Here is a 14,323-nt window from a genome sequence, read left to right on the forward strand (position 1 = left end):
GTCAGCAGCTGCAGTATTTGTAGCTGCTGGCTTTTAAGAAAAAAAAAAAAAAAAAACGCGGAGTCGCGGCGGACTCCCGCTTTAATTATATATGTATGTTGATTTTTTTTTTCTGGCTTGCTGTAGTGTGGATACTACTCTGAGCAAACACCCTTCGTCTAACAGCCTCTCCCTTTCAACCTCCAGGCCGTTGGGTGTGATAGTTTTGGAGATGGGTGTAGGAACTGTCCTTGCGAGAGCAAGTCCGGGTATAGTGGAAGCGGGAGTGGTTCTTCCTTGTTTAATTGCAGAATGGTCTGAAAGGCCTTCTCGGCCAAAACGGCAATACTGCCACTACCCTGGACGCCGAGCGCCTCAATCTGGCTAAGAATCTGGCTATTAGGGGTACCGGGGGGAATAGGTACCCTAGGTGAAATTCCCAAAGGTGTTGGATTCAGTCGATCTCTGCCGCTGTTGGGTAGGCTGTTCTTACTAGGAAGCAGAGACATTTGTTCTCTGGTGTTGCCGCTAAATCTATGTCTGGCGTTCCCAATCTGTGCGTGAGAAGGGCAAAGGCCTGGTGACTGGGGGACCATTCGTTGTTTGACACAAATACTCAAGTCATCTGCCAGCTTAGTGTGTGTCGCTGGGACATATATCGCCTTTGAGTCTGCCAGGTGGACTTGTGCCCATTCAAATATGGGCTGAACCTCTACATGAGTGTGCTACTTTGGGTACCCCCTTGCCTGTGAACGTAGTTTACTGCTACCGTATTGTCCATTCACAGGAGGATGCTTTTCCCTGTGAGGAGTGGGCTGAAGGTCGAAAGGCCCAATGGCCTTGAGCCCCCTGGTGTTGATAATGCGCTCCCCAACCCTGCAGACTGGCATCCGTTGTCATTTCTGGTAGTGGGGGTACAATGGGACGGCAACGTGTCAGGTTGGTGATTTGAGTCCACCACCGTGCAGAGTTCCTCACTGCCTTAGTGATCACTCTTCACTGATCCATAGAATATCCGTTCCATTGTTTTAGGAATGAGTTCTGTAAAGTTCTCAAATTCCACTGGGACCACTGGATCTTTAGGAAGGTGGAGGACATTGATCCTAGGATACTTAGACACGATCTTGCGGAGAGATGGTCTGCCAACAGGAGCTTTCTTACTTTGTGGATGAGCGGATGAAGTTTCTCCTGGAGAAGACCAACTGTGTTGCAACTGGTATCTAGTTTGGCTCCCAGGAAAATCGTCTTCTGCGTTGGTACCAGGCTGCTCTTTTTCCAGTTTATTATCCACCCAAATTGCTGGAGTGTGGAGATTAGCACTGTTCGATGTTGCAAGATTGTTTCCTGACTGTCGGCTAGGAGGATAATATCGTCTAGGACTCAGTCCTTTCTCCCTCAGGTGTGCTATAACCGGAAGTAAGACCTTTGTAAAGGTTCTGGGTGCCGTTGAGATCCCAAACAGGAGGCTCTGGAACTGGAAATGTCGTTGGCCAATAGTGAAGCGCAGGTACTTCTGGAAGTTTTGGTGCACGGGAATGTGCAAATAAGCATCGGACAAATCAACGAGAGCATCCAGTCTTCCGCTCCTATTGCTAGTAATATGGATGGCAGACTCTCCATCTTGAAGGATTCGACCAGAATCGTTTGGTTGAGATTCTTTAAGTCTAGCCAGGCCTCAAGTTTCCCGTCTTTTTTGCGACTAGAAAAAGAGGGGAATAAAACCCCACACCTCTCTGCTCCCATTGAACTTCTATAATTGCTTGCTTCTGTAGTAGCTCTATGATATATTTGACCAGAAGTTTGCGTTTTGGGCGTTTTTGGAGGTCTGTGTTTGAACTTCCATTTGTGGTCATCTTGAATGGTGGAAATCAGCCAGTGGTCTTGTATATGGTTCATCCATACATGAACAAGTAACCTCAGCCCCGCTCCTCCTATTGCGGGCCGGAAGCGAGTGTGGCATCAAAAAGACTTTGGTTGGTCTCCTGGGGTAGTCCCCTTTGCCTTCTGTATCCTCACGAAAGACGGCTGTGTGTTTCGCCAATTCAGCTTGAACTCCTTCCCTGGTTTATAAGCTCTTGCATCCCGATATCTTTCGGGCAGATGGCGCCTGAATGATGGGTTCCTTTGCTGTTTGTGCCTTTTATCCGACGGAAGAGACCCAATTTTCCTCCCGTGACTTTCGATATTGCCGAATCCAGCTTGGAGCCAAATAGGTTGGTACCGTCGTAGGGAATCTTACACCAACTGGACTTAGAGGTCGTATCCGCCACCCAGGGTTTGTGCCACAGTGCTCGCCGGGAAATCACAGAGGTCAACATTGCTCTTGCTGAGGATCTTATTATATCCACCGCAGCTTCCGCTACGAAGTCCCCCGCTAGGCTGAGTTCCTGCAGAACGGATATGATTCTTTCTTGATCTGCTGCTTCCAGCAATAACTTCTCCACATTGGAAGTCCAGCAGGTGATGGCTCTACCGACCGCTGCCAGAGTGACCGCTGGCCTGCAAGCCCCTCTGCTGCTGAGTAGGCCTTTTTAAGGTCGAGATAGATTTTGCGGTCCATCACATTTTTAAAGGTCACGGCATCTTCTATTGGCAGGGTTACATGGCGCGCCAGTCGCATTAGAGAGGAGTCCACCACCGGAGCCAGAATAAGGGTATTCACTATTGGTTCTTTTAGTGGGAAGAGCTTACTTAAGTAACTTTAAGTTAGGAAAATATTTTCTTAATTTAGGTGGAGCCTCCTCCTCCTCCCACTCAATTGCCTCCTTCACTAATTTTGCAAAGGGGTCTATTAGTGCAAAATCAAATGCAGCTGGTGGTAACACTTTGTCGTCCTCCGGAGAATGCTCTTGTTCTTGATGAGTCTAGGATGTAGAGGCCGAATTTAAAGGTCCGATCAGTTCGTAGGCTGCTACCTGCATGATCGGTTCTTTTACCGATTCTTTTATTATATTAGACGCCTCCCTTGCATCGGATTCCTTATCACGAGTTGCCTCTTCTAGGCCGATCTGGCACACCAATTTACTTGGTAGAGCTTGTGCTCCGCACACCCAACATGCATTAGGCGCAGGACATGCATGCCCTCCATCGCGATGTCGGTGAGAGGAAGATGAGCGTCTGCGGTGGTGGGAGGCTCTCGAATGGCTTCTCTGGGAACGCGAGTGCCTTGAGGGGGACCACTCTTTACTTTTAGAGTGCGATGACCCCAAAGACCTGCCAGAAAAAAAAATGGCATTAGTGGCAATGCTCTTTTCTCCTCTTTTTACTTACCGATTCAGACGCCCCCTTGCCTTGTGGTTTGCAGATGGACTGCTACAGCAGCGGCCTCCATGGGAAGTAAAGTGTACCTGTGAGGAGAGGTTCTCTTAGAAAGCAATAGCAGAGTATGAGTAGCAGGTGCTGGGATAAAAAAAAATAAAAAAAAAAGGAAGGGAAAAAAAAAGTATGTAAATAGACAGGTACAGGAGGGGGAAAAAATTAAGGATGATGAACCTCTGTAAGGCTACCCAGCTAAGAGCAGGAGGGAGAAAAATAGATGGGAAATGACCGCTGCACATTTTTAAAACCCATTTAAAGGTTTGTCTGGTATTTGTCAGACTCTTAGCCCCTGAGACCATCAGAGTGGGGCGTCCCTTCTTTTAGCTCATTTAGAGACTGTACAGACAGGGCTTCCAGCTAGGAGAGGCTGAACCTAACTGGGGCGAAACAGTAAGGGGATTCCAAGCTTCTAACCAATCCAGATTAGATGAGCGTCCACACAGGTGAGGAAAAAAAAAATGAGAATGCAACGGTGGACTCCTCTTCGAATCTTATAGCTAACCAGTCCTATCAGGTTGTGGAGGCGGAGTCACAACCCAATGTGTGTGCTGCCATGATGCGTCAGGAAAAAGCAGGCTACCCTTTTGAGTGCTCTTTCCCTCACCCCACATTCTGTCTGCGTCCTTTTTGGCTTTGAATTGACCCTGGTTAGAGGAGGCACGAAAAAAATTTCTTGCCCCTCTCTTTTAGCTTTTACGGGAATTTTTTCCACTTTTTCTACCGACCTTGACAGGACCTGATCCAGGCCAGGTCCAAAAAGCTGGGAACCCTCAAATGGCAACCCACAGAGTCGTGATCTATATACACACACACTTTTTTTTTTTTTTGGGGGGGCCTTTGCACTGTGTATGGGGGAATATCCTTTGGGGCCTTAATGTAAAGGGGGGCACACATATAAGTTTATTCTGTTATTTACCCTCCATCTACCTATTTGTTCCTTTTACCTTTTGGTTTATTCGCTTCAGCCTTTTGCTCCTCCTCTTTTCCTCTCTGTCAATTGTCCTCGGTACTTCTCTAAGTGCTATAACTATCCTGAGGTTGTGAGGTTTCCTTACTTGGCAGTTTATGTATGCACCTAGAACAAAAAGGTTTTGCATGGTCTTGTGGGAGCTTTTAGTTACAGTCTATAAAAAGATTAGCAGAGAGCTGGTCTATCCACAGCATAACAGGTTTCTTTGTTCCTCTGACTATGTGGAGGAGGGGTGTGCCTTTCCGCCAATCAGTTCTCATACAGTGTATGCCCAGACTCCCCTCCCACTGCTGAAACAGGAACAAACATTTGTAATATGATGTGCACTTTCTAAAAAAATATGGTAAAAGACAGCAGATATACATGTAAAACTTATGTTGGAGAATTTGTTTCATCTGTGTGTGTCATCTGAGGCTGTTCACTTCACTGGGTATAGAAGAGGGTTTACATCCACTTTAACTAAAAGTCAGATCTGCATGCCAATATGAAATCATCCTACATTCATTAAACATTTTTTGTTTTATACAATTGCGTTTTTCTTCTTCCAGGTTGAGTGAGGCACAAGATGTAGCCCTGGCCTCACAACTGAATACTGGAAGGCTACATCACCTGTGCGCCTTCCTCTGAAATCTGGGTGATGGACTAAAAGAAAAAGGCCACTATGAAAAGATTGTGAATGAGAAAATCTGTAGATCGTCATTAACCATTTCTAAAAGCAAGTTTGATGAGGACATCAATAGACATCAACAAATAGAACCAAAAAGGTACATGCATTTAACCAGTTACTTACAGTCCGAAAAGGCCGATTAGTTGTTTGCCTTTATTTAAAATGGGTCTCCAGCCAAAACATTTCTGTTTTTCGAAACCAAGTTGGAAGGGTTTGAATCCGAGAGGTTTTTTCTTCCCCCCTCTGTCACGTTCTGGTGTCATTCCTATAAGGTTTTGTATAATGCACTTCTGCAACCCACACATACTCGTGTTGCATGCGCAGAAAGTCACAAGATTTCTTAATACTTAAAAAGACAAAGTGGCAGTGTCCGTAGATAGTCCCGTCTACTCAGGAAGTTCTACTTGCATATGCCACTTCTCCTCACTGCCATAGCCAATGGTAATGTAGTGAAGTGCCTGGTTATACATCAGCCCCCTAAGCTCCAACACCAGCCAAAACTGAAATATAGTCAGGCTGGGATGCTGCAGCAGGGAGATCACGAGGGAGTGTGGTTGGGCAAGCATAAAAAAGTCTTGGAGGGGGGAAGTGCCATGTGTCTTGTTAAGATCTCCACAACTGCATGAGCAGATGTATAATAGGGTCATCATCCCCAATGTCTCCACCCAAATCTTTTATGGGTTTCACTCAAAATATGAATTTTCTGTTATATTCTTTCTTGGCGCTGTTTAAGACAATAGGGCACAGTTCAACACAATACTGATAAGAAATTATTTCTGCATAAGATTTAATGTGCTTGTACCTCAGAGCGAAATGACAGAAATGGTATAAGTGAACGCTGTGGCTTGTTTTCTGAAAAACAAAAACAACATCATGAAGACAATATAGACTAACCAAGCATTGCTTTCTGCCATAAGGTTTTATCACAAATGATGATCATGTATCACCTGCTGTAACCTTTGACTTGACTTCCTCACGCAGTTTCTCTAGTTCTGCTTTCAGCTTCTTGTTTTCTTCATCTGCCTCATGTAGCTTTCTGTTTTAATAAAGAGAATGGCATTATAAAGCATAGCAGGCAACCTACTGTATTATTCTTCATGTCTTATGAGTACGTGACACTCTCATACGGCAGCATACTGCCAAGACAAAAGACATCCGTCATTAAATATCTTCATAAAAGATCACAAAATGCATTATTCTAGGAAGAGACAATGACTAGGACTTGTAGATGAATCCAGAATACCACTAAAGAAAGGGGCACCATTATGTGACTTTCAGGATGTAGACATGCAGTATATATACTTCAGACAACCCACCTATCGGCTTCAAGGTTCTCAGATTTGAATTTGTTCAACTCCTCCTGAATAGTCTGCTTGGCTCGGATCTCTGCATCAAGGGCAGACTGGAGCTCTAAACGTCCTGAAGCCTCTAATTTATGCAGTCTGCGCGCTTTCCACTGGCTTTCCTACAATGAAAGACAATGCAATAAATTATTGGGGCCCTGGTGTAAAAAAAAAAAACCTGTAGAGGTCAGCAATGGATGGCATTGGTTCATTCATTGTGCAAAGAAATGTCACAACCATTTTATGTTGCAAATCCACAAGTAAATATACATTTAACTGCTGATTTATGGTTTGTATTTCTTGCTTCAAAATTTTCATTTCTTTTGTACACATTAGCTGGTTTTGCTTGAAGGGATGATTCAAAAGAGGCTCTCTGATGTTTCTGGGCCTGCACGACAACCCTACACTAGACAATTTACTTTCACAGTGTACAACTACTATGCCACACATACATATGTACTCACTTTGCCCCTAGATACCCCAGTGGACCATAGCTTCACTAAGTCTTCAAAGTGCCTCTTCTGAATGACTGATATCTTTATATTAGCCAAAAAATAGTTTCCACTAAAACTTTTCGTTTTTCCCAATGCGTATAATATCATAAACACAATGGGAAACAGATGGGCCTACAAACCCTTATGGAAGACCAAAAGAGAAATGAAATGTGCCTTTCAAACATATCCAACATTAACAGCTTAGGATTTTTTTATTTTAATTGGAAAATTAAAGTTGACCCTTGTTGCATCATACCCCTGTCTTGCTGGATGGTGTTTGATTTCCTGAACTCTTCAATGCCTCAAGCTCGTCAGTCATTTTGACAGATAAAGCCTGTAGATATATACGAGACTGCTTCTCATCATTCACCCTAAAAACAGACATAGTGGTCAATGTTATGTAGTGAACCCTGTAGAAAAACCCTGTAAAAAACAGCAAAACATTAGCAAAATTATTATTTCTAAATAAGTTAAATCAGGACCCCTGATATAAAAATGTATGCTCCCCAATTCAGAGCCTCCCTCTTTCTCCAAGAGTCATTTTCACAACCCCTGCCAGCAAACCATTGCAATCCACTTGCATCTTATTTTATACTATGAAAATACTTACTGGGTGACTTAAAAACTCAACTACACAAGAACAGGCCACGCAACTTCAGACACAGTAAGAGAAAACGAGCCTCATAATATGAAAGTGGCTGTATTTTCTTAAAGTGTAACTTCACTTTTGTCGAGAAAAAAACAAAAACATTCCCCTCTGGGTGATCTATGTACATTGCAAGGATTTTGACAAACTTTGTTGCAGTGGTTTCATAATGATCAACCAGCTGCTTCACCTGCAAAGCTCTGAGGAAAATGGCAGGGCCTGCATCCCTCCCTTTAGATGTGATTTCCTATTGGAAGTATCTTACCAAAAATTACATTTTAGTTGCAGGGGATGCATGAAATCTGACTTTTAACTTAGTGCAGACTTCTGCGAAAAACAGTGAGCCAATCACACAAGCAGGAAGTAAGGTTTCTGAGGGGCATTCTTTACACATTCTGTGTACAGAACACCTCCAGGTTGCCAGATTGCATTTTACAGAAAATTACAGAGCAGCAGATTTAAAAAGGAAAGGTAATCTTTGACAACATTTAATTATAATATGACTTGTGTCACAATTGTATACACTATATTTTTATTTATTTTCCACGAAAGTGGCGTTACCCTTTAAGTCTCTTGTGGATAGATGCTAAAACACACCACCACCCTCCCAACCCCCACCCCCCCTTTCACCTCAGAGAAATCAGAGAACGCCTTGCATTAATTGAAAAAAATAAAAATACAAGGTGTCCTGTTAACGGTGCATTGCCCAGCATGTGACCTCCTGTGGTCACGTTGCAGAAGGGCAACTGCTTGGCAATAGGCCTAGAAGACTGCTGCTATCACTGAGTAGTAGTGATAACTACATTGAATTACAGCTTCCACAGGTTTCAGATATAAGATATGCATACTTACAATGGTCCAACCTGGACCAATGGAACCATCAAAATAAAATTCATGCCTAAAAAAGCTTTAAGTAGTCAGCACAATTACAACTTGCAGAATGCATTGGCTGCAACAGTGGCAGAGGGGATTCTTATTAAATTTGCAGGTAACCCTTTAAAAAAAAAAAAAAAAAAAAGTGCCACACCTATATGATCACGTCCCATTTTTCACAGCGGTGCACTGTTTGTGCCTCATGAAACCTATTTCACTGTTTGAAATTTTTACCAGTATCAATTCTGACATTCACATTTGCCTCTTAACTATGGGGAATCAGGATATCATTGGATAATCAAACACATCAATAGAAGATTAGAAATATGTGCAGAGAAATGGTCTTCAATGGAACTATAAAAATTGTGGCCAGAGTGGCATGACCCACTAGGCCTGACCCAGTTAGGCCTCATATGGAAAGGAATACTGTATGCACAGTATTATACAGGATTTATATAGCGCCAACAGTTTGCGCAGCGCTTTAGTATAGCATTTTCCTATTCTATCAAAAAGGTTAATTGGGTGACTTACAAAATAAAAGCAGCCCACATGGCTAAAGACACACGAAGACAAAAAAATGGAATTCGTAATTTTAAGGTATTGTCCCAAATATTATTTTGTTCAGGTGTTTTCTTTAAGATCAGATTTGGAGAACTGACCAATCCTCAGTTATACAAGCCAAGAACTTAAATATACTTTTCCATTCTGAAAACGATTATCGGCACATATTTAAGAGAAAAAAAAAAAAAAAAGAGGAAAAGCAGAGTTGCTGATAGCTGAACATACACAAAAAAACTGCTTACCACTGAAGAACGTCTGTGATTTGGGCCTCCCAGTTGGCTAATGTTTCTTTCTTGTCTTCTAATAACTGTATTTCTTCCTCCAGTTTTCTTTGAGAGGCAGCCAAACTTGTCGATGTAGCAGTAATCTGCAAAGAAAAAAAAAAAAAGAAAAAATTGTGCTAGTAATTTTTACAGCATGCCAGGAACAATCTTGCAGATAAGAAGTGGACAAGCTGGGGCCCAGATCCCCTAGAAAACTGTTCTTGATAAGTCTAAATGAAGCTGTAGTTGTCTGTGAGCAATGGCAAAAAGAGTAGGGGTCTGGGAAACATACCTTAAAACATGAGGTATTTCAGATAAAAAAAAAAAACAACAGGTAGTACTACTGGGAAAAGACAATAAAAGTAATTTCAAGGTCTCACCCTCTCCAGATCTTCCTTGAGTTTCTTGTTCTCTTCCTTCAGCTGATTCTTCTCCCGTTCATTTGCCTTTTTGATTTCCTGAAGTTCATCCTCTTTTGCTCTTGCACTGATTTAATTGCAAAATAATTAAGTTAATATTGCCTATAAAAATTACACCATCTCTAGGATATAAGAAAAATGTAGGTAAACATGAGTGCATGATAATGGTGGGCCAAGACCACATCCCTGGAGTGGGAAACAGTCTACAAAGCCAGGTTTAAATGAACATGGACCTAGCATAGATATGCATGAATGCCACCATCCTTGGATCTTAAAGATGTTTTAGTCATCTCTACTTTCAATATCTGATATTGAGCAGCTGGATGCCTTGCTTTTTGCTTACTCAGTCTTGAGACTCCTGCCTTTTAGTGTGGATTGAATAGGATGAAAGGAGTGAAGGGGTTGAAGGTTAGAACCTGTTTAAGGTTTTGTGGTCTATTTCCCTACTGGGGGCAGTAATCACTTTATTGCTGTACGCCACATTTGTGGTTCTATCTCCAGTCACTACTACAGGCAGTGAGTGGGTAAAAGCTAGGGGAAACATTTACAGGCTTACATAAAGGCATATTTTTAAAGCAGTGAATGGCATTAACCATGACATTGATTGGTTATGAATTATTCACACATTTACCAGGATATTAGGTGTCTGGTAATCTCAGTTAATTTGGGGAGTCCTGTCAAATACCTTTAAATACAGATAACATAAAAAAAAAAATCAGTCATTTTTGGCAAAAGGTTACATTCGTTGCTTTAAAAATATGCCCCATAACTCCTGATCAATGTCAACTTAACTTCCCAATCACTGCAATGGAAATTCAACAAGCTATAAGATATTCAGCAAACAAAACCCAAGAACTGGATGGATATTCAGACAATCTTTATAAACTATCCATTGAAATATCCCCTGCGCTAATAGATCTCTATAACTCTAACACCCAGTTTCTAAAGTTCAACAAAGCCTATATCAAATATTGAAAAAGGGGAAACCACCTCACATTCAATCCTACCACCTGATCTTGTTACCTAGCACAAAATATTAGCAAAAATTTGAGTTACGCTTACCGGTAACGTCTTTTCCAGTAGTCTTTCAGGACAGCCACTATGAGAGATAGACTCCTCCTCTTCCTCTGGAAACACTGCGCCAGCCCATAAATTCTTACTTCCCCTGCCGGACCTCAGTTTATATCGAGAATACCTCCGGCCAGCTGGGGAGACACAAGAACACATTAATAACATATTTATCAAATACCATTATCTTGCTGCGCTCTGGTCATTTGTAAGACTCCCCCCAATTTTCGGGTGGGAACTAGGGCTGTCCTGAAAGACTACTGGAAAAGACGTTACCGGTAAGCGTAACTCTAATTTTCCCTAATCGTCTTTCAGGACAGCCACTATGAGAGGATAAGCGAGCACTTACCAGTTAGGGTGGGACTACAGCTTGCAGAACCTTTCGCCCAAGGGTCTGCTCACCTGCCGACACCAAATCCACTCTGTAGTGTTTTACGAAAGTGGAATAGCTGGACCATGTTGCTGCTCTGCAAATCTGCTCAGGCGTTGCTCCCGCTCTTTCTGCCTGGGAGGCTGCCATAGCTCTAGTGGAGTGTGCTTTAATACCCACTGGGATTTCTTTCCCTGCAACTGAATAAGCCTGCTCGACGGCTACTCTGAGCCATCTAGCAATAGTGCGCCGGGACGCTTTACAACCTTTTCTGGCCCCGGAAAACAAAACAAATAAGGAATCTGACCTTCTAAATGTCTTGGTCAGTTCCAGATAGTGTAGGATACATCTCCTAACATCCAAATAATTAAATTTTAGTTCCTTCTCACCGGAGGGATTGGGACAAAAAGAGGGCAAAACAATTTCCTGGCTTCTATGAAAGCTGGATGCCACTTTCGGCAAAAAGGCCGGATCGGTCTTTAAAACTATCCGGTCTGGAAAAATAACGCAAAAGGGAGCCCTGACTGATAAGGCCTCCATCTCACTGACCCTCCTGGCAGTTGTTACTGCTACCAGAAACACTGTCTTCAGATTAAGCTCTCTCAGAAAACACTCCTTTAAAGGCTCAAGGGGGGTCCAGTTAAGCTCTGCAAAACTAAAGATAAATCCCATCTGGGAAAGGACAGACCCTGGACCGGTCTCTGTCTGGACAGGGCCCTAAAGAACCTGACTACCCATGGGTTGGCAGCCAAATGATCTTCTAAATAAACACTGAGGGCTGATACTTGACCCCTAAGGGTGCTAATGGATAAACCCTTATCTGCTCCTCATTGTAAAAATTCCAAAACTGCGAAGGAGCTCCGTACTGGGAAAGAGCTCTCTGCGCACCACTTGTTGAAACGCAACCAGACCTTTTCATAGATCTGGCGAGTTTCCTTCTTCCTACTGTCCAGGAGGGTAGAAACTAGTCTCTCTGAAAATACTTTAGATTTTAATAAACCCTCCTCAGTAGCCAGGCCGCTAACTTCCACTGGCGTACCTGTGGGCAGAGGACTGGCCCCTGAGAGAGGAGATCGTCCCGAGGGGGCAAGAGTAAGGGAGGTTCTACCGCCAACTGCTTTAGCATTGAGAACCATGCTCTCTTGGGCCAATGTGGAGCCACCAGAATCAGAGATGTGCTTTCCATCTGAAACTTTCTCAGAACTGCTGGCAACAACGCTGGAGGTGGGAAGGCATAGCAAGTTCTGAAGAGCCAATTCTGGCTCAAAGCGTCCACCCCTAAGGCTCCCTCTCCCCTTTTTAGGGAGAAAAAACAGGGGGTTTTTGCATTGTTTTTGGACTCGAACAGGTCCACCTCTGGAGACCCCCATCTCTTTATTATGAGATTGAAGACCTCCTGGTTGAGAACCCAATCGCCCTCCCTCAGCCTCTTTCGGCTGAGAAAGTCTGCTACCACGTTTTTCTCTCCCCTCAGGAAAACTGCTGAGAGCGAAAGGGTGTAGGTTTCGGCCCAGGACAGGATCTCTGTCGCTAAAGAAAACAGGGCTCCGCTTCTCGTGCCACCCTGCTTGTTTAAATAGGCCACTACGGAAGAGTTGTCCGACCGCACCTGAATGTGGTGACCCCGGAGCTCTTTTTTGAAGAATCTGAGGGCTAGTCCCACTGCCCTCAATTCTTTCCAGTTGGACGATCGAGTCAACTCGCCGTCCTCCCAAGTGCCCTGGGCTAGAAGGGAACCCAAATGTGCCCCCCAACCTTTTCCACTTGCATCTGTGGTTACTACCCGAGAAACCGGGATGAGCCACAGACGCCCTTGCGACAGATTTGTCATTTTCCTCCACCACCAGAGGGATCTCTTTACCTGGTGTGGAATATGTACTAGGGTGTCTAGAGCCTCCTGACTGTGGTCCCACACCCCTAGGATGAAGGTCTGTAGGGGACGAAAATGTAGCCCTGGCCACTGCACTGCTGGGAGGGTAGATGTAAGGAGACCCATTACTGACATCAGAACCCTTATGGAAACCAGCTGGTTGCTCTGAAGAGAGGCCACCGCTCTGTCCAGTTTTTGTACCTTTTCTCTTGGTAGAAAAACTCTCAACAGTGTTGAGTCCAACAGGAAACCTAGATAGGAGATCTGTTGTGAGGGGATCAGGCTGGACTTTTCCAAGTTCAGAAGCCACCCCAGGTCTGTAAGGACCCCTTTGGTTAGATCGAGATCCTTGACCAACTGTGTTGGGGATGCTGCAAATAAAAGCAGGTCGTCCAGGTAGGCTATTATACATATCCCCTGGAGCCGAAGAAAGGCCATGGCTTCTGCCAGGACCTTGGTAAAAATGCGGGGTGCAGAGGATAGCCCGAATGGCAGGGCCTGAAACTGAAAGTGTACTGTTTCTCCCCCTAAATCTATGGCAAGGCGTAGAAAACTCTGCGAGGCTTCCGCTATAGGGATGTGTAAATACGCGTCCCTTAGGTCCAGAGATACCATGAAACAGTTGCGGGGCAGAAGCGCCTTCACTGAAAAAGATAAATTCCATGCGGAATCTTTTGTATGTCACTGAAGCATTCAGGGGCTTTAAGCTCAGAATCAACCTGAACTTCCCTGAGGGTTTTTTCACTAAGAAGATTGAGAATAAAACCCCCTTCCCTCTTCTGCTTTTGGGACCCTGAGAATAACATCCTGATTCTCCAATTCCCTCAGAGCTTCTAGCAAGGCCTCGGCCTTTACCATGCACCTGGGTAGATACGTGACAAGGAGCCTTTGAGGGAGTGGTCTTAAGAATTCCAAGAGGTACCCCCTTCTTATTACCCCTAAAATAAATTGATTGGGGGATATTGTCTCCCACTGTGGTAGAAAGGCCCCCAGTCTTCCTCCCACTGTAGCTGGAATGTCACTGGGTTTTACGGGGCTGGACAGGAGGGCGAAAAATCGTCCCTCTGCCCCTGCCTTTTTGGGGCCAGGTTTTCTTTTTCCCCTCTGGTTTAGAGGTTTCCCTACGCCCCTGCGGATGAAACCCCTTTTTAGTTTGTACGGGGGTTTTCCGTTTAAGAGGAAAGGATTTTTTCCTGTCCACTGTCCAGTCTAGAACAGTCTCTAGCCCTGGGCCAAAAAGGAGGTCCCCCGTCAGGGGTATCCCACATAGCTTTATCTTGGAGGCATTATCCCCTGGCCATGTTTTTAACCAGAGGGCCCTTCTGGCCGAATTGGCTAGAGCCGCCGTTCTGCCCAACATGCGGACGGACTCAGCAGAGGCATCTGCTATGTAAGTGATCCCTCGCAGCATAGTAGGGAAGGATGACAGAATGGTTTCCTTATCTGTGCCTGCCTCAATATGTTGTTGGATCTGTGAGAGCC

At 44.2% G+C, this 14,323-nt stretch overlaps 1 protein-coding gene across 2 annotated transcripts in view; it reads right to left on the reverse strand.

Annotated features, from left to right (window-relative positions):
• The window catches only part of CDC42BPG (CDC42 binding protein kinase gamma), a 304,707-nt gene that overhangs the window by 73,290 nt on the left and 217,094 nt on the right, over positions 1-14,323 (reverse strand). For both annotated transcript variants that reach the window (XM_077459264.1, XM_077459254.1), the window contains exons 16-21: positions 9,495-9,600; positions 9,094-9,218; positions 7,028-7,142; positions 6,251-6,399; positions 5,882-5,970; positions 5,737-5,786 (exon numbers count right to left, since the gene is read on the reverse strand). In XM_077459264.1, coding sequence (XP_077315390.1) covers positions 5,737-5,786; positions 5,882-5,970; positions 6,251-6,399; positions 7,028-7,142; positions 9,094-9,218; positions 9,495-9,600 — 634 coding nt within the window. The remainder of the gene's footprint in view (positions 1-5,736; positions 5,787-5,881; positions 5,971-6,250; positions 6,400-7,027; positions 7,143-9,093; positions 9,219-9,494; positions 9,601-14,323) is intronic.

This window comes from Lithobates pipiens, unplaced genomic scaffold (assembly GCF_037356315.1).
Source record: "Lithobates pipiens isolate NorthernLeopardFrog02 unplaced genomic scaffold, aLitPip1_a1.2 Scaffold_10, whole genome shotgun sequence".
NCBI classification, from domain to species: domain Eukaryota; kingdom Metazoa; phylum Chordata; class Amphibia; order Anura; family Ranidae; genus Lithobates; species Lithobates pipiens.